Source organism: Oncorhynchus clarkii, chromosome 9 (assembly GCF_045791955.1).
Source record: "Oncorhynchus clarkii lewisi isolate Uvic-CL-2024 chromosome 9, UVic_Ocla_1.0, whole genome shotgun sequence".
NCBI classification, from domain to species: Eukaryota; Metazoa; Chordata; class Actinopteri; order Salmoniformes; family Salmonidae; genus Oncorhynchus; species Oncorhynchus clarkii.
The window spans coordinates 26,238,411-26,259,932 of NC_092155.1; the positions used below are offsets into that span (position 1 = coordinate 26,238,411).

The 21,522-nt window shown below is 38.6% G+C and overlaps 1 protein-coding gene across 1 annotated transcript; it reads left to right on the top strand.

The window, feature by feature from the left end:
- The first annotated feature begins 16,986 nt into the window (after positions 1-16,986).
- Positions 16,987-19,559, top strand: LOC139417189 (homeobox protein HMX1-like). Its single transcript, XM_071166434.1, has 2 exons — positions 16,987-17,543; positions 18,291-19,559. The coding sequence occupies exons 1-2, from the start codon at positions 17,264-17,266 to the stop codon at positions 18,890-18,892; spliced, it is 882 nt and encodes a 293-aa protein (XP_071022535.1). The 5' UTR covers positions 16,987-17,263; the 3' UTR covers positions 18,893-19,559.
- The last annotated feature ends 1,963 nt before the right edge of the window (positions 19,560-21,522 follow it).

Genomic DNA, 21,522 nt, shown 5'->3' on the forward strand with positions numbered 1-21,522 from the left:
ATTATATATGTGTGCATTAATTTGCCCCCAATTACCAATCTTAGAGTAGCCTGTACTATACAACAAGCGCTTTGGACTGGTCGCTAAAGTAGGCATAACCTTGAATAAAGTTCCCAATCGTTTTCATTCTCTTTCCTATCATATGTTTACTACTTTCTACTCCAGTTTGTATGATAAACTCCCATGTGGCCAGCCAAGTCACTGTCAAGTCACCTGAGATTGCAAATGCAAACATGTTTATATCTGCAGTATCCCATAGCTATTTTACTAGTTTTAAAGATATTTCGCCCCGCACCTTATACAATACAAATGCATTCATTGTTTTCTATACGTTTGGGCATGTCATAGTAATATCCTTATTCGTATCCTTTAACTCATGAGTGTACTCATAGTTTCATGCTAGGCCTACTCAGGGCTCCTCGTTACAGCCTATATAGGCTAAAACCAACTTCCGCTCTTGGCAGTCTATTATGAATTAATAAAAAGCACTTTAAATGTGCTCAAATCGAGGGCAGTTGTCGTTGCTATCCTTGAATGGATTCGGTAGCGAAAAAAAAAATAACCTTGTCAAAAGAGAGAGATTCGGGTCAGAGTTGCGGTAAGATACCGAGGGCGGTGGAGGCAGGAGTAAAAAGGACTCGCGTGACAAGCACAGGGAAAACACGACTTTCCCAGGCATTCGGGTGTCCTCCAGACACACATTAAAAGTGGACTCTCATCTTTCATGTCGCTTCTGGTTATCTTGGCCTGCTCCTTGCCCATGTATGTTTAATCATATCAGATGCTCCTCCGTTGAGTGGAGACTCCGTAGGGAGAATCAATAGATTGTCCCAAATTGATTGAAAGAAGGAAGTAGGCTACAAGATGACATCTTTGTTCGGCTTTTTAATATAACATAATTGTTAGAGAGAGTGAGAGAGAGAGAGAGAGAGAGAGAGAGAGAGAGAGAGAGAGAGAGGTTGAGAGAGAGAGAGAGAGAGAGAGAGAGAGATACATGTTACTTGTATTTCAATAATGATAATACAACTACTGCTACTAATAAGTAGATATTCTTATTATTATTGTTGTTGTTGATGATAATAGCCTCCATTTTTGTATTAACAGTACATGAACTTAAAATAATGAATGTGTCCACCAGATACAGTATATGTCCATGTTGTTACCTAATTAATGTTTCAGTTGGGGTTTATAACTTTAACCAAACCACAAGCAATGCTTGCAACTGTAAGAGCAAGTGTCAAATACTTTTTCAATCTTATTTAAGAAAACTATGATTGCCTTTAATGTATAATAGTATCAGGCTGTTTGAATATTTAAGGAACCCAATATCATTTGATATCACTTGATTTTAAATTACGGTCCACACTACAAATGCAACAAATTATCCGACCATACTTGGTCAATAATTACCCTTTATTAGCTGAGTAAAATGAAGCGGCTGATCGTCAAACGATATCCACACAAGCGGGGCACCCAGTGAAACATCTCAGGAGTAGGCTTAACTTAATTAAAGGAAAACTTCACTCAAAAACTAACTTTTGGTACTTTTTAAATTTGTCCACTGATTATACAGTGCCAAGGTCTTTTGCATGTCAGCAGTCAGGTTTATAAAGATATTGGACTTTAAAGAAGCAAAGTGTCACCAGCCACATGGCCAACCATGAAAACTTGACTGCTAACATGCAAAATATGTTGGGACTGTATCAACAGTGGACTAATAAAAAAAAATACCAACCGATTTTGGGACAGTGTTGCCCATCAAATCATAATATTGCAATATGCAAATATGCAGACATGACAGAAATACTTATTCGGGCCAAATGATGTGCCCTAGTTTTGATATTATATTGCAGTCTAATAACTGTTAGGCCTATTCAATGAATCTGTCATTTCAGAGGAAATTCTTTTTAAAAACAAATGTAATCACATTTCATGGCATAAAGTTGCATTATTCTAATTTAATAGTAAAACATGTATATATTTTAACAGCTGTAGGCTTGCTCCTTATCGAAAAACAAAACAAATGTGGAAATAGTTATCACATGTAAAACCCTATAGCTTTAATGTAGCCTCAACCATATATGTTTCACAAGACCTATAAAAATAGCACTAACTTATTATGTATTATCAACATCCTCATTAATCCCATTGGAGGAAACAGACATCAAGCACAGCCGCCTAATAGCCTACACTCTCAGCAATGGCTTCGTAGCATGATTTATTGAAAAATATGGACCTCGTGTCCAAGCTAATATGACAGAAGTGCTTTGACCTTGGGGGTAGTGTACTTTCGAGTTAGCTGCATTTTTTTTCCATGTTATCTTGAGTGTGCTTTCCTCCTTTCTCACGCGATTCCTGTATTTGAGAGGAATTAGGCCTGTCGTTGAGTACCTTTCCCCAACTAAGCAGGGTTATTTCAAGTATGAGCTGAACCACAAAGCCTACAGGGTCAGTTTGAATGGGATGTGTTGGGCAAGTTGTTGAAGTTCAGATGCTTGATGCTACCAATCCTAATCAAAAGCTCCTCTTGTGGCCCCAAACAGTCTCAAATCGCAATTAGATTAGTATAGGAAATATACAGGGTTTGCTTCCAACACAGATAAACCTTAATGGGCAATTTAGCCCATTTACAACCTCAAATGCATTATCTCCAGCACCAAACCAGTGTCTACGTTATCAGTGTGTTTCTATGATCTGTGGTTAAAAAGATAACGTCCTAAAAAAAAACACTTCTCTGTGACATCACATTAAAAGTGAAATAATTGTGTTTTTTCGGAAACCTGTAACGAGCTTCTAGCCAGGTGCAGGGTATGGTCTTCCTCCCCACATCACCGCAAATCTCATAGTGTTTGAAAAACACTGTTTTTAAAATGTTTGAACTTTTGATGGTGTCATCAGGCAGACATTTTAGAAATGTGCCATTTTCACATACTGTACGTAGACACGGGTATTGTGCTGGAGATAATGCGAATGAGTTTGAAAAGTGGAAATTGCCCTTTAATCTAACCCAATAACGCCGTCTCAAACAATGGTTAGTGCTGCAATTATCTACCTGCAAGTGATGCCAACCACATGAGAAGTGCTGTGTTAACATTTTGACCCCAGTTCCTGGCACTGCTAAAGGCATTAGTGGAATTATGGCGAGGCAAATATGTCTTGGAACTAACTCTGATATACGCACATTGATCTAATGTCCCATAAGCCTATTTATTTCCAGTGGACTACATAACCCATCAGAAGTGCTCCTTTGTTCCAGCCCTGAGGGATAAAACGTGCTTCCTGTGTACCTGCACTTATCCCATACAGCGAAATTAACCTTGCTTTAAGTCGACCTCCAGGCCTATATGGTAAGGAGCTCAACAATTATGCTGATGTTGATTCCTTCCATACACCGAGGGTTCATGGAGGGACAGGTTATGATTCAAACAGAATGCAGTAGCCTAATTGCTAACTAATAAAGCCTTTGTATAAACAAACAGTTGTAGGGGTCGTCTATGTGAATAGTTGAGTTCTATTGGGCCAATGATCGTTATCAGGAGATTATCTTTCCCCCATTCATTCCTCTTTTTTTCATTACAACTGATCCCCTGATGCAGCCACAGGCTTTCATTGGGGGGAAAAAACATAAGATGTATGTGTCCTACTAGCGTTTATAGATATTTGACATCTCAGAACATGGTCTTTAATCTTGCCTTCTCCCCAACCATAGACTTCACACACACATGATCTGTGGGAGAGGGCAACTCTTGGCACTAAGCTGTGATGTGCTTATAATGTCAAGCCTTTTCTTCTATTGTGCTGACCTGACGAGCTGGCCTTAACAGGGGTTAATTTGCTGTTAAAGGGTTAAACAAACGGCATTTGTACTGTAGTTTCATAAAAATGACATGCTCAAATTCCCACCTAATCACATAAAACAATTGTGTGGTAGTATTATTTTTTGGCTAGCCGGTTATGTGTCCAGTTTAGGATTTAGCAATGTGTTTCGTTAATGACTAAACCAAACAAATCCCAGAATGCCTTTTGGCCTGTCCTGGTAAATTGCGTCCTGTGTGCAACGAGGTGAAAGGTAATGGGGATTAAACTTGGAGAAGTATGTGTCAGTTTCAATGGGAATGAGCCGTCTGATCTGGAGTGGTCTTTTGAGTTTCTGGAGAGGGGATAAAATGCAGATTAACTCTAAAAGCAAAAACAGGGGTACATTTTGACCGCAAGGTGTAAAAATAATTCATTTTTGGATCCTTCTGAAATGTTGGGATTTGTCAAGCAACTAGTTACCAACATAAAACACAATTTACAATGATTTCTATGTTAATATGAATGAATTAAATGTGATATATATTTTGTATACTAGTGGTGCACGGATAAACTGGAAATGTGGACTCAGCAGTAAATAAAGCTAAAGTTTGTGATAAATACACCAAATTTGGCACAGAGGTAGATAGATGTACAGTATGTACCCTGAAAAGATATAGATTGGTATGCCCGTTCCCTCATCCTTAGATATGGAGCCACCTAAGACTTGGTCCCTATAACTAAAAAATAATGCCTTCAGTAAGTATTCACACCCTTGACTTATTCCAAATTTGTTTGTGTTACAAATACTCTGTAATGTCAAATTGGAATAAACATTCTAACATTTGTAAAAATAAAAATATATGAAAAATAGAACAAAGTATGCCTTCATAAAGTATGTGTTACAAAGTGTTGTGTTTGTTGTGTTACAAAGTGTTGTGTTTGTTGTGTTACAAAGTGTTGTGTTTGTTGTGTTACAAAGTGTTGTGTTTGTTGTGTTACAAAGTGTTGTGTTTGTTGTGTTACAAAGTGTTGTGTTTGTTGTGTTACAAAGTGGGATTAAAATCGATTGAGTTTTTTGTCAACAATGTCCATAAAATGCTCTGTAATGGGATATATATATATATATATATATATATATATTTGTGTGTGTAGAATAAAACGCTAAAGGACAAAATCATGGGCATTAATATTGCGTTGGTCCCTCCTTCGCTGCTATAACAGCCTCCACTCTTCTTGGTAGGCTTTTCCACTTGGAACATTGCTGTGGGGACTTACTTCCATTCAGCCACAAGAGCATTAGTGAGGTTGGTTCTCAGTGCGCATTCCAATTCATCCCAAAGGTGTTCAGTGGTGTTGTCATGCTGCAACAGGAAAGGGCCTTCCCCAAACTGTTTCCACAAAGTTGGAAGCACAGAATTGTCTAGAATGTCATTGTATGCATTTTCGTTAAGATTTCCCTTCACTGGAACTAAGGGGCCTAGCAAGAACCGTGATAAACAGCCTATTATTCCTGCTCCACAAAACCTTATAGTTGGCACTATGCATTGGAGTAGGTAGCTTTCTCCTGACATCCACCAAACCCAGATTCGTCCGTTGGACTGCCAGATAGCGAAGAGTGTTTCATCACTCCAGAGAACACGTTTCCACTGAGTAACTAAAATGGTGCTGATCCATCCTCAGTTTTCTCCCATCACAGCCTTTAAACTCTGTAACTGTTTTAAAGTCACCATTGGGATTATGGTAAAATCCCTGAGTGGTTTCCTTCCTCTCATCTCCCAGTGAACCAGGTTTTCCTATAGGATTTTGCCTGCACTTAGCTTTATTCTGTAGTCCTTGCAGATGACAAGCATACCCATAACATGATGCAGCCACCACCATGCTTGAAAATATGAAGAGTGGTAGGCTACTCAGTGATGTGTTGTGTTGGATTTTCCCCAAACATAACGCTTTGTATTCCAGACATAAAGTTAACTTCTTTGCCACATTTGTAAAAAAAAACAAAAAAAACAAACATAATTTCACTTTTACATTATGGAGTATTGTCAGTGACAAAACAAAACTGAATTTAATCCATTTTAAATTCAGGCTAAAACAAAATGTGGTAAAAGTAAAGGGGTGTGAATACTTTCTGAAGGGACTGTATTTAGATTCCAGTCAATGTCTCTATACCACTTTGTGTCTAATCTTTCAGAAGCAATTGGAACTGCGTTGATAGTCCATAGTGTTCCAAAGGTGGAGCTAAAAGTCTGGTGGCCTATGACTTCCATACCGGTGCAGTGACGTGTGGTGAGGTCGGTGCACAGGCTTTTACCAAAGCCAGATTAACTCAGAAATAAACCTTTATTAAGCCCAAGTTCACCATACAACAGATAGCTCCAACAACCAGAGTGACATAGGCTACCATTTCATGCGGATTAATTAAAATGTCAATGTTGATAATACTTTTAGCAAAAATCTTTCATTTAAAATCTGTAGAAACTATGAGAATAGAAAGGTTCTAAACTTTTGTGAAACCTCACAGCGCAGTTGAAAAATATACAGTAAATAAAAATCCAAGATGGATGATGTTAAGAGATAGATGGGAGGGGTTGAGGCTGGGACTAATAACAATAAGATGACTAATGAAGAGTATACTGTGTCCGTAAAATGTATAAAGGTTCGGGGATTTTGTGAAACAGCACAGTTAAAATTATATGGCAAATAGAACTGGATGGTCTTAAGAAATAGATGGGAGGGGTTGAGGGTAGCGGAAGGATCGGAGTAAAAACAAAAAAAAAGATAACTATTGTAAAATAGATTTTGTCTGTAAAATGTAATAAGTATGTATAAACTGGAAGTAGAGGCCTGTGTGTTGTTGTTCATTAGTTTACTCCAATTAGGGGTATGGGTAGTGGAAAATAATGAAGCCAAATATATTTTAAAAGATGTGTATATACAGTACCAGTTAAAGGTTGGACACCTACTCATTCAAGGCTTTTTCTTTATTTTTACTATTTTCTACGTTGTAGAATAATAGTGAAGACATCAACACTATGAAATAACACATATGGAATCATGTGATAACCAAAAAAGTATATATATATTTGAGATTTGAGATTCTTCAAAGTAGCCACCTTTTGCCTTGATGACAGCTTTTCACACTCTTGGCATTCTCTCAACCAGCTTCATGAGGTAGTCACTCGGAATGTATTTCAATTAACAGGTGTGCCTTGTTAAAAATTAATTTGTGGAATTTCTTTCCTTCTTAATGTGTTTGAGCCAATCAGTTATGTTGTGACAAGATAGGGGTGGTGTACAGAATATAGCCCTATTTGGTAAAAGACCAAGTCCATATTAGGGCAAGAACAGCTCAAATAAGCAAAGAGAAACGACAGTCCATTATCACTTTAACTCCTGAGGTTCAGTCAATCCGGAAATTTTCTTCAAGTGCAGTCGGAAAAAAACATCAAGGGCTATGATTAAACTGTCTCTCATGAGGACCGCCACGGGAAAGGAAGACCCAGAGTTACCTCTGCTGCAGAGGATAAGTTCATTAGAGTTACGAGCCTCAGAAATTGCAGCCCAAATAAATGCTTCACAGAGTTCAAGTAAAAGACACATCTCAACATCAACTCTTCAGAGGAGACTGCGTAAATAAAACCTTTGTGGTCAAATTGCTGCATAGAAACCACTACTAAAGGGCATCAATAATATGAAGAGGCTTGCATGGGCAAAAAAACACGAGCAATTAGGCTGGTGGAAATCTGTCCATTGGTCCGATGAGTCAAAATGTGAGATTTTTGGTTCCAACCACCGTGTCTTTGTGAGACTCAGAGTAGGTGAACGGATGATCTCTGCATGTGTGGTTCCCACCGTGAAGCATGAAGTAGGATGTGTGATGGTGTAAGGGTGCTTTGCTGGTGACACTGTCTGTGATTTATTTAGAATTCAAGGCACACTTAACCAGCATGACTACCACAGCATTCTGCAGCGATACGCCATCCCATCTGGTTTGCGCTTGGTGGGACTATCGTTTGTTTTTTAACAGGAAAATGACCCAGCACACCCCCGGGCTGTTTAAGGTCTATTTGACCAAGAAGGAGAATGATGGTGTGCTGCATCAGATGACCTGCCCTCCATAATCACCTGACCTCAACCCAATTGAGATGGTTTGGGATGAGTCGGACCACAGAGTGAAGGAAAAGCAGCCAACAAGTTATCAGCATATGTGATAACATATGATAACATACATTCAAGACTGTTGGAAAAGTGGAGTAAGGTTGATCTGAGCGTTCTGTCCTGACTACAGCAGTCAAGCACCAAAGCTAACTGGCTAACGTTGGCTATGTTTCTAGCTACTTCCAGACACAAATGAGAGAACAGCTCACTCTGACCTTTTTACTCGCCCTAACAGAGCTGGTTAGGCTGTTTTTATCTTATCCAGAGTGTTGGTGACTGCAACTGTGCTGCTGGCAACAATTTAGTTAGGCTTTTTTGCCAACGTTTACTGACACCGGCCATATTAAACGAGTGTTGAGCATTCATACATTTGTCAGTTATCCTGAGCTCTGGCACACTCAGAAGAGAGTGCTCTGAGATCGGAGTAGATAGCCAGAGCAAATTTACCAGTTATGTCTGTCAACAGTTGTTGCATTGACATCATGAACATTCTATTGAAATGGATACTTGCATAGTGGAATCTTTTGTGAAGACCTGTAGCTAGCTAGCTAAACAATTAACCATAATCCCAACTCATGATGTTACTACCTAGCATGAATCTGCAGGTAGCTAACCCACCAGGTTCAATGTTAGCTAGCTAACATTAGGCTATAACTAGCAAAGCAAATGGCTCTTAGATAAAATAATATTACTACACAGATCATACACGTAACGTTAACTAGAACTAACATTAGTTAGCTAGCTAAAGTACACTAAGTTGTAATGAAAACGACTTTCTGATCAAATTAGAAACATGTCATATCTGAAAATGTAGACTATCTTACCTATATCCGTGGATGGACGCTTCCCCCTTTGTCATGGATGCCATTGTTGCCCTTAGTTTGAAGATGCAATCCGGAGACAGGGGCTTTCTCCATCTCCTTAGCTATCAGACTCTAATTCCACTGATTTCAAAACTCAATCTCTCGGCATGTCCAGCCCACTCATTATCTCAGCCAATCCTGTCTAGTGGGAAGGTTTCTGACTTTTTCTGTGGTTAAACCAACTCGGCTCGTAATCTAACAATTGTATTCGTATTTACAGATCGCATACAAGTTTGTAATTTAAGCATATGAAAGTTCACATGTTCCAGAAGGCATTTCTGGAAAAAACACAATTTGATTTAAAAAAAGTTTACATTCAAATGGCTCTCCTGTGAAGTAGTGATCTGTGACATACGTCTCGTTTCCTGAAAGGAGTCACACATATATATATATATAAATAAATATAAAATTCACAATTTGTTGCTAGATAATGCAACAATTGCAGAGGAAATGCTTTTATGCACAAATATTGATAAAAAAAACATCATGTTGCAGTAAACTTCGAGTCATGCAATGAGTTTGTTGTAGCCTACTACCACCACAACATGGAAAAGCATGCAGAGTTTATAGGCAGTTGGAAAAGTTATGATGAACTTCAAAACTTATTTCAGAACTTCATAATTTATGGTGTTTATGTGCACGGTGATGAGCTTCATGCAAATTTCCACATAAATATATATTTTTTACGATCTTGCTTTTATCCATATTTCATCATATAAACTACCCTTTCCCATTTGACAGTGAACTGTTGTCTATAGAGCATGCGCCAAAACCAGATTGGACAAGTATGCTATTTACGCAACAGTTTCTATGACAAAACCATTGGTAGAGTTGAAAATTAAATGGAAATACATTAAACCTGTGGGTTTTTTTATACATGAAAAGCAAAAGTGATTTTATGTGCACTATGTCATCACACACAGCATTTATCCTCTAAATAGTCTGTTTGATGGAAAATTAGATTTTTTTTTGTATGAAGATATTTAAAATATTCACATGTAAATCTGTCACCAATTGAATGGAAACCTAGCTAGTGACAAATATTTTCACCAAATGTAAATAGCAGTGTAGCCAAGATAGACATGTGATAGCTTGTGATGGCGGAATATTTCCATTACATCTGACAAAATGACACTGCTCAGCACTATCTCAGCCATAGACCCATATAGCATCCACAGGTACAACTGATAGGTGGTACTTAAATACCAATATGGACACATTTCATCCGAATAATACGCAATGCAAACTCCATAGCCTTTTACAATGGATTTACAATTCTTCCAATGCGCGGTGAACACAAACAAACAAACACACACACACACACACACACACACACACACACACACACACACACACACACACACACATAATAATAATATGTTATATATATTATTAGGCACACATATATAATAAGTAACGTTCTAATGACATTTCCATATCAATAACTGAAATGACTGAAAAATGCTGTTCAAAATGTCAAAGTGTCCCATCAAAACAAAATTCCAGCTTGATAAATCAAATTTGGGACAGAAGGTAGCCTAGTGGTTAGAGCATTGGGCCAGTAACCAAAAGGAACATGCATTTATGCATACCTCTACCCTTAATTGAAGTCCATTTTTATGTCCTTCAGGATAAGCCTCTCTGTTCCAGTGTTTTAGAAGTCACAGCTTAACCCCATGTCCATTATTGTATTCTGTATGCACACAGCAGTCCCACAGTCGTGGGAGACGCATCCTCAAGGCCCATTACGACTACAAAAGTAAATGTCCAAGATGTGTAAAAGTCTGGGTAAAAAGTATTAAAGGGAAACTTCACAATTTTTCACCTCTACCACCACTCCAACATCAACATAACGTGAAAATTGTGCTTTTCTATGTTTTGTAGTGAAAAATATAGAGGATGATAAGTGTTTCCATTGACATAATCGGTGTATGTCTTGTGATTTTTACCAATTGTGAGTAAGCATTGCATACTAATTGCCTACCAATTGTCCATTAATTGGTTGATGATGTCATTTCTCTATCTTTTTACTACAAAACGTAGAAACGCGCCATTTTCATATATGTTGATGTTGGGGTGGTGCCGGAGATGCTGAATATTAAGTTTAAGTGGTAATTACGTTTCGGTGGACTGTCCAGTACACACTATTCGCCTGCCTGGCAGCTAGCAGTGAGCAGTGAGGGAGAGGGTTTCAGGGTGGGTGCCTTTCATGTCACGTCTTGGAAGGCCGCGCGTGTCAAGGATTTTAATGGCTGTGAATAGATGGAAAGAACTGCATGAATACCCTGGCGCCTTTTCTGAGGTTTCGATGCAATTTTAGCAAATTTTGAGATTTTGAGCTTAAAAACCACCAGAATGATTAGCTAGGAATATTCTAAAATCCGCAAAATAACAAAACATGCACATTTTCCCACCAGAGAGGTGTTTCCATCAAATGGATTTGTTGCAGATAAAAGGCTGTGCTTGATGATGTAGTGTACCGAATAAAAAATACAAGTTACATGGGTTTCCATCGCATTTCTAACTCTACGGATGGTTTTCTCAACAACAACAAAAAAATGCATTTTATAACGTGTGTCCACTCTGGAATTTGCACTTGCGTTGTTGTCTGTCATTAAAAAAATGTATACGACATGTCCCTTACTCGCATATAAAGTTTGGATGGAAACCTGGTTATAGACAAAAATCTAGAACATTTTATATATATATTTTTTTTTGCCTTTTCATAACAGCTTTTTTTACTAGTTTATCACAGGGTAAGCATTGCCTACCCTGACTGCATGTCACTGTATTGGTGGCAATCTTAGGTCATACCGGTAAATCAGATTAGCTCAATCATACCATATTTTACAGTAGGTATCAGGTTATTCTCTGCTCGTGCATTATCATTATCACCCAACACTGGTGTGCGTGGCCAAATAGCTATATTCTAATGTTATCCAATGTAAATGCCTGGATTAGCACTTGGATTGGACCCGGTGCTTTGGTCAGATGACATGAACATTTCTTTGGCCATGCACACCAGTGTTGGGCTTGGCGTCTAAATGATCAGAAAAGAACCCCATACTTACTGTAAAATATGGTGGTGGATCATTGAAGTTATGTGGCTATTTTGCTTCCACTGGTCCTGGGGCCCTTGATAATGTCAACGGTATCATGAATTTTACCCAGTACAAGGATATTTTTGCCAAAAACCTGGTTGCCTCTGCTAGGAGGCTGAGACTTGGCTACAAGTGGATCTTCCAGCAAGACAATAACCCCAAGCAAACATCAAGATCCACAAGGTAATGTATTGAACGGTGTTGAAAACAGTGGTGTCAAACATTTTGACCCCTAACCTTTATGAGAAAAAAAAGTAATACTTGTTAAACAAAATGTCTTTCTCTGAGCAATTGTATTAGTATGTATTTTTTTTGCATGCAATATAGCTCAGTATTTGAATGATTTATTTTATACAGTCATTTTGGCTCATCTTTATCAAGGGTGTTAATCATTTCGGACCACACTGTATGTGTCAAAAATGTTATGAAAACGGCATGGAATTAAGCTATAAACCACTGTAATATTTTGGGCAAAATATACTGGTAGAGCGAGACAGAGAAAGAGTGAGACAGAGAGCGGGATAGAGAGAGAGAGAGAGGTACAAATAGAGGTACTAAATTAGGCAAGTTCAACAAACACAGGACATATCAAAAAGCAATGGTGTTCTAAATAATAATGTCAGTGAGCACATAGACTAAATAGATCTAAGACAGTGGAACTGTGGCTGATTAAACTAAATGTAATGACATGCTGTAGGCCTACACACACGGAAATGAAGAAGATCCAAATGAGTCAATTGCTGTTCACTGGAAATAAAAATCAAGTTGTTTCAACTAAATATTATTAAGTAACTGGTTCCACTGCCTTTTTGTTTTGTTTACTCAACGTTTTATCTGATTTTAACATTATTAGTTGGCCAAATTTAGCTCCAACATGAGAAAACGTAGGCAAAAATTCAGTCAACTTAAAATTATGTGTTTGCTCAACTTGTTTCATATGTTCATTCAACAATGTTTTCAACTTACATATTTGACACACGCTGACATACATGATTACATTGTGCATGTTCATTTATACAGTAATTAGTATTCAACATGTCCTCACCTGCGATTTGAACTCACAACCGCTTGGTTCACAGTATTCCAATCTTCCTGCTACACCACCATGTCTATGTCAATAACTGATATCACCTGTATTGCTACACTTTGCACGTCAAAGTAAATCTCAGCTCTGTTAAAAGAGCAAATCTCTCTGAAGGCTGGAGGTCCTGTACTCTCGTATTCTTGTAAGGATTCAACATGTCTCTATGGTCGTGTCTACACTTGACACTTACATGCAACTTCTGCTATCAGAATACGAAGATCACATTGAAAAGGCGGTTCTAGATGCACAAAAGTTGCTTTGTGGTCTGACTGTGTTCAGATCTGGCTGACCACTTCAGGAGGTGATTGTTTGCAGGTTTCTACTCAGACTGGAGACAATCGGGCTACCGAAAGAGCATACAGTGGGCAACTTCATCAGCACTCCGACAAGTCTCCAGAATACTTGTGTTTTGGAACCGAGGCACCATTTCATTATAACGTTGGAGGAAATACGTTCCTAGCACGTAAGGAATTTGTTTGCTGGCCTCATAAATGCTTGCCAGCTAGCTAAAATGTAGTGTTTGGCTAGTTATGCTAACCCGTTTTCTATCCCCTTTAGCGTCGCTTGCTAGCTTGATGTCTAGCTACAGCTTGCTAGTTAGCTACAGTAGTTAGCTACTGCCATCAGTTGAAGTTGTGTTATTATCATATTTGGCCTATTCCACCGTTTGTAGAATGCATACTGGCATTTGAATATAGCGCGGGAAAAGGGAATCCGGAAACACAGGGGACACGGTAGACACATTTAAATATTGGTGTAGATGCATGACATGTTTAGAATTCCATGATCAGAAATCTATAATCAGAATACTAAAGCTGCATGAACTGTCAAGTCTAGACACGGCCTGTGACTCAGGATAATCAAGCAATGTTGCATTATTACATTTTTAGGGGGTGTGTTGTATAGTTTGTGTCACGCCCTGGCCATAGAGAGGCTTTTATTCTCTATTTTGGTTAGGCCAGGGTTTGACTAGGGTGGGCATTCTAGTTTCTTTATTTATATGTTTTCTATTTCTTTGTGTTTGGCCGGGTGTGGTTCTCAATCAGAGGCAACTGTCTATCATTGTCTCTGATTGAGAATCATACTTAGGCAGCTTTTTCCCACCTGTGTTTTGTGGGTAGTTGTTTTGTGTCTGCACCAGACAGAACTGTTTCGTTTTGTTACACTTTGTTCTTTTGTTTCCGTGTTCAGTTTATTTAAATATCATGAACACGTACCACGCTGCGCTTTGGTCCACTCCTTCTTCATGCAACAACGAGCGTTACAGTTTGAAAACATCATGATTTTAAAATAATATTGTATTTTGGGTCACACATGCAATGTAAGTATGTGTGACCCTGCGGGTAAACACTGCAGCAGAGTTCAACTGTTATACTTTGTGGCTTGCACAATTTAAAAGATATGTAAACTGCAATCTAAAGCAATATTTCTAGATTGAGGCAATATGTATCCACAATTATTAGAATTTGTGTACAAACCTAACGCATATAAAATCCAATGTTTTATTACAAAAACTGCAAATGAACACCACTGTAAGTAAAAACATGTGCATACATGCCTGGCTAGGTTTTAGAGCCACTTAATGTGAAGTGCCACAGCCAATGTATTTTTCACCTGTGTTTTTCAATGGGTGTTTTTAAGGTGAAGACACTGTATGAGGTTATAGTTTAGTTATTTTCATTCTGCATATTAATAGATGCGAGGGAAAGGCTATGCAGCCCTAGTTACACCTTCTTAAGTAGTCTTTACAGGATAACCAGCACAAGACTCTTTGGCATCATGCAAAGAGCTGCAGACCCTGACATATGATATAGGCCATAGGGGCCTTGCTTAGAGGTGAGTCACATGTTCTCAAGTCCATCAGTGGGTAAAATGCACAATTAGTCACGTGTTTATCGTGAGATAATTATGAAACGTGTGATGTCTGAAGGGTTATCACAGTTCCTATCACAATTAAAAACAAATAAACATATTAGTCAATTAAACTAAAATAGGTTCATCCTACAAATCACAGGAAATAAAAGAGATTACGTTTTCAGAATTAGGTGGACATAGCTTGGTGGTCGATCAACAATCCTAAATTCAACCAAAAAAGTTTGCATAGACATCCATTTGAAGTCAATCTAAAATAACATATTGGGAAAACCTTTAATGTAGTCATTTAAATTGAAGTTTAAATTAATATTTTGTCTATCTATTGTAACTACTGATGAGAGAAATTTCTGATTTGTTGTCTGAGGGGGATTTCTGATTTGTTATCTGAGTGGTTTGTTTTTTCAATGAATCAACGAACACTTGATATCCATTTTAGCGAATCTTCAAATTACTGACCCTATGGGCTATTAATCAACTTGAATATACATGAATTTATAATAATATTTTATATTTCTGTGATTACTATAACACGCCACGCCAGTCCTAGTGCATGGTATGGTGTCCAAAATACAAAATAAACACCTCAAATATCTGTCTATTTGGGTAACGCCCAATTTTCTACGACGCAAATGTGATTTTAACCTAACATTTATCACGATAAAGATGATTAAAGCAAATATTGAATAGTAATTAACGCTATTAAAGCTCAGTACCGAAACCTATAACATTCAATAAACATTTAGAATATGAATGATGGCTTAGTTTTACTAAATTGGGTTAAAGGCACTCGGGAAACTGTTTTGGGATTGTTTGACGTTCTACTGGCCAGGTTTAGAGCATAATGTGCAATTGGAAATCAAATTAAAAGTTAGATGAAATAGCTAAGTTTATTAAAACATTTAATAATAATAATAGCAATAATAAAAGCCTAATAATAATCATCATCACCGTAATCATCATAATCATCACCCTAATATACACAACTCTTATTAAGCTGCATAGCATTGCTTGCCTGAAACCATTCAATGAAAATGAACGCATATGAAATTAATACAATACACAATACAATGCACAACTTATATTTGAATTTCAGGCCCAATAAGACAATATTTCACACGCTGTTTTGCATAATATCTGTTCGTTTATTATATTAAAATGCCTATATTGGAAACCACTTCAATTTACCCTGTTATAAAAACGTATTTAATATTGGGTAGTTTGGCTAAACAATCTGAGGTAGGTATACAATAACAGCGATATCATTATTTGAATGAGATATCGTGGGACACTTTTTGGGCACTAAAGTAACTTTCAAAAGTAGGCCAAATAAGAAAAAAAAAACATGTTGACTAAACTTAGTATTAATGTAATAAGCCTTTTACATATAGAGGTAAACTAGGCCCAGATCAATAGCTATATGCTGCTTAACAAGACAATTATCGGCCATAACACACAGACACACTCCAACACACACATCATATTTGGTTATTTTATTGTTTGTATATCGTTCTATTTTAAATGTGTGTGACTGTCTTTGCCTATCAGCGTCAGTGTTTGTGTTTTTGTTTTTGTGGACCCCAGAAAGAGTAGCTGCTGCTTCTGCAAAAAACGAATGGGTATCCAAATAAACAAATAAATAAATAATTACTAATAATGAAAACTGAATTCCTGCAAAATCCAAATCCTATACCCTGGACTGTCTATACCCGTTAGAGAAAGGGTTACGTTATGTTTAGCTAAACTGCATTGATTGTGGAATTGATAGTCCATTGATATTCTATGAATTGCACGTGTCCATCCTCCTATCAATTGGAATAGTCATTGCACGAGAAAGAATGCATGCATGCAAATATAAATGGTATAATACATTTAGAGCGTGCATAGACAAAAGTAACCAATAGGAGGTACTGTGTCATTCTCCAAGAAGCCATCTCATCTACCATGCATCCCAGCCCGGGGACACAGCCGTATCTCGGCTTTGATTTGTTCCCTAATTGACCTAAATAAAGCATCTGAGAGACGGGGTCCCGTTCAATCCCTCAATGCAGACTATCACACAGTGTATAGTAAGGGGCTCAAAGCGAGTAATTCTCGTATTTTTCTGGAGTAATCTTGCTCGCTGCCCCCACTGTCCAATCGCAAGAGGCAAATTTTTTGCTTCGAGTGGATCGCGCCATGTAATTTACAGTAGTATATCTACGGATTCACTCACATTCTCGCGCTCTATCTCGAACTCTCATGGATAGCTCGACGGACTTCAAGAGAAAGATTAGCCATAACTAAGACCAAGCAAAAGAGACACACAAGAATGTCTAAACAGCACGTAAATATTTTGTAAGTCATTTATTTATCGGTGACTAGGTGGTTTGAAGACGACAAAAAATATGCTTGTTAAGGCACCGGAGTCTCAACATCATGGTCCAACGTCAAGAAGCTCGTCATTTTCCATTGAGAATTTACTTCGGTCTACTACCGGGACTACAGACAGGCTCTCTACGATCGAAAATGAGGGGGATTGTAAGGAAACGGGACTCTCTTGCAACCAAATCGCTGTCATTGAGAGCCGCTGCAACCAAGTGGAGCGTCAAGTGTCTTACTTTGGATTAAACGCCCAACGCCACTGGTGTGGGACATCGCCAAACAAAGCTTGCAGTGATTTACAGAGTAGGTCTTAGAGTCACTTTTGTTAATTGTCCCAAATGTCTATCTATGTAGTGTATGTATGGAAGCGACATAACGGGTAGCCTATAACCACACACAACTGTAGGTAGGGTAGCTTGTTTACTAGCTAACATCCTACATTCTTCTTAGGCAGATCCGCTCTCACAATAAGGAGCATTTGAAAATAGGCTACGCATTTCCTCAGACAAAAACAACGTGAAAGAGCTGCTATCGACAATGCTTTGAGGTTCCTGTGCGTAATAGCCCAGTAGCTTATATTCTTCTTTCCAATGTCAATACACAATACATGCCATGCCAGTAAAAATAGACAATGCATAGCCCATATATCCTGCAACAAACCATAACAGCACTAGTGTATTCGCTCTTACCCCGTAAAACTTCTCCATTCGGTTCCTCTTTAAACCGGGTATGGCACGCCACTTCGATACATTTCAAACGTAACACTGACTGGAAATTAATCTCATACACCCTAATTATGCTTATCATACAATTGCAAGGCTGTGTTTCATTACGTGTTTCATTACAAGCTAAGAGCTCATTATTCTATGTTTTGTTAGGCGACAGGATGGCCTGCCCGCAGCACTTTAAAAATCGACTACCGTCGAAAAATGCAATCACTTGTCACTGCTGCCATTGGGGTTGATATCATGATTGCGAGATACATGCACTTATTGATCCCTATTGGCCGGTGCGTAAAATGTAGCTCATGACACTCCTCGTTCATTTCAGGTCCGCAGTGCCACTCCAACAACTCCGATGACCCCGGAGGCTCTCTAAAAACCAGCAACCGGGATTCTCCCGCTCTAACGGAGCCGGTGGAAGACAACGACCAACCGGACGAGAGGGCAGAGGGAAGTCTGACAGACGACAAGGATGACGAAACAGGGTCTTCCTGCTTCGCCCGGGAAGACAGTGAAACACCTGATACGAAAGCAGCTTGCAAGAAGAAGACCCGCACCGTGTTCAGCCGGAGTCAGGTTTTCCAGCTGGAGTCCACCTTCGACATGAAACGCTACCTGAGCAGCACTGAGCGGGCGGGGTTAGCCACCTCTCTACAGCTCACCGAGACGCAGGTCAAGATTTGGTTCCAGAACCGCAGGAACAAGTGGAAGAGACAGCTAGCCGCCGACATTGAGGCCACGAGCATCTCGTATTCGTCTCAAAGGATTGTCAGGGTCCCTATTCTGTACCACGAGAACGCAGCACCTGGGACACTGAGCGCAAACCTGGCACAGGTGTCTCCACCCTTCTCGAGTACTGTGAATTATCCCGTCTCCCAATTCACCCACCCCATGTCTTTTATAAGATCACAAATCACAGGCCTTGTGTGAGACACACATTATTGGTGTATTATATGGAATGAACGTATTGGACATGGTAGAGCAGCGTTTACCAAACTCGGTCCTGGGGACTCCAAGGGATGCACGTTTAGATTTTTGCCCTAGCACTACACAGATGATTCAAATAATCAAAGCTTGATGATTAGTTGATTACTTTAATCAGTTATGTAGTGCTAGGGCAAAAACCAAAACGTGCACCCATTGGACTCCTGAGGTTTCCGCGTTTGGATTCATTGCTGACAGTGACTTTATTGCAAGTCACCAAAATCACAGCCACATTCATAAGGCAACAACACTTTGACCAACCTGTTTAGTCTATAGGCCCCAACGTCTCTATTTTAATATGCAAGTTGCAATTGCCATGTATTTTCTTGATTTGAGTCTGTACAAAAATGTGAATCCCTCAAGCCAGACACTATTCTACATTTGGGGATGTTAACTTAAGCATATATCATTAGATTTATATAATTATTTACATGGAAACTGGATTGAATATTGTCAAGGGTTAGTCAACCAGTTTGTGTGTTTGTATTCTTTTTAAATGACAAAATTGGTAACCTGTAGATATACTTTTTACGAGCATGGAGTTACGGGGACTGTATTATTTTAAATTTCTTAGGCTATTTAAAGTGGGTTTCATATGACATTTTGTACACGAGTTGTCCGATCAATGTAAATAAAAAATGTATGAAGTGTACACCATGTTTGATGTTTATTGTGTTGATTAAAAGGCCTGCTTTGTATTATCATCGTTAGCGCGAATTGTTGTTATGTTGAAAGCCAGTCTCAGTAAGGCTCTATCTGACCAGTGGCTAGGCCTCGGCCTACAGCCATCGAAAATAACACTGAAAGCCCAATCCAACCCGAGCAATACGCATTTTCCATTTCAAAATTCCTGAACATTCACCAGGATATTTTCACGACCAGCAAACTATGTATACCCCCGCATTTAGGCCTTATTTGGTAGACAATTCAAAAAGTTAAGGAACAATTATTTTAGAAATTCCACACCACCGTTTAGAAGATGCAGACATTTAAAGGGACGACTGAAAATACATGTCTTCTTATTCAACAGGCTATTTGTTAAGGCTCAGGATAGGGGCATGGGTAAATACAGATTTCCATTTTTTTAACACTTTGAATTGAATGAAATTGTTAATTAAGTTGTTTAAAATGAGTAATTAAATGAAATTGTTGAAATTAACTACATTAGACATAATGGAAACTGATTTCGTCAAATTAGAACATTTTAATAGAATGTCTAGAATATAGGCTAGGCCTCATATACTGACATCATTTATCAGCCTAATAGCCTACATTTCTAAAACCTCAATCTCCCTATAGCTGTCTAATGAGTAACACTAAAAATCAAATGAAATTCCAAAACGACATTATGACTAATCTGTTGGAGAGGTAATATCAGTGCCCACCGTAACGTTTCAATTAATATGATTAATGGGAGCAAAAAAGTGATACTGGTTAATATCAGTCTCAACTGTATGAATGTGACATCACTTAGGCATATATGGAGTGGAATACCTAAATGGCCTATTTTAGCTATATGCCAATGATGTATGTAGCCTAATTGTGTAAAGAATTGGAGCATCTACAAAATAGTTTGGGCAATATTAACTGTAAAGTGAATATTCCCAAGAAAACACGAGGAAACAATCAAGGAGGTTAACTTCAGTCTTGCCTAAATATGCTTCCCGCTCTCATCTGATAGGCGTCACCTATTTGTCTTCACGCTGCCTCACAATCTCACCAATCAAAAGCTGCTAAACCACATACTTCCGGTTCATTGAATAAACGATACCCTACGTCCTGGTGTAGTTGCAATCGAGGAGCAATGGTGCTTGGAGTATCTGGAGTCTTCGATGTTTTGGGGTCCTCAATTCACCATTCAGAACACAAGAAAAACTGCAAATGTCGGGGAATATGAACAAGGAGGTTATTCCCTGTCGGACTGCTTCATTGAAATTCACAATTGACAATATTCTTAGTCTGAAGCAAAACAACAACAGCAACTTGGATGCATACGACTCAAAAGTGCAGAGCGACGCCGGCTGTACAAATATTTTTACCCACCGATATGAGCACTACGACGTAGAAAGAAGGCATGAGTCAAACTACACACACACCGAGACAGGTGAGCCCTTATTTTGTTGTCTTAAAATCGCCCATTTAGGTTTTGCATGTGTTCATTTATGGTAAACTATAACAGCTGAGCGATTAAAATACTATCCAGCCTAGGCTACTTCAAACTCTGGGTTATATCATTTTTCATATAACACTTACTGTGGTCCAGTGGGTGTGACAGATGATATACGAGTTGTTGTCACCATTGCATCAAAACACGTTTTATCGCTTCATTTCACAGCGCAAACAAACAGCACCCGCCACGATGCCTCCACTCGTGCGCTTTCGGTCTGCGAGGAGGACGTCAAGGCGACGAAGATGATTGACACTTGTCCAAGGACGGAGAGCACTAGCAGCTGCGACGATGTACCTGAGCAACATAAAGGCAACTCGAAAACCAAAGCAATGGCAAAGAAGAAAACACGCACTATATTCTCCAAGAGGCAAATTTTTCAGCTGGAATCTACCTTTGACATGAAAAG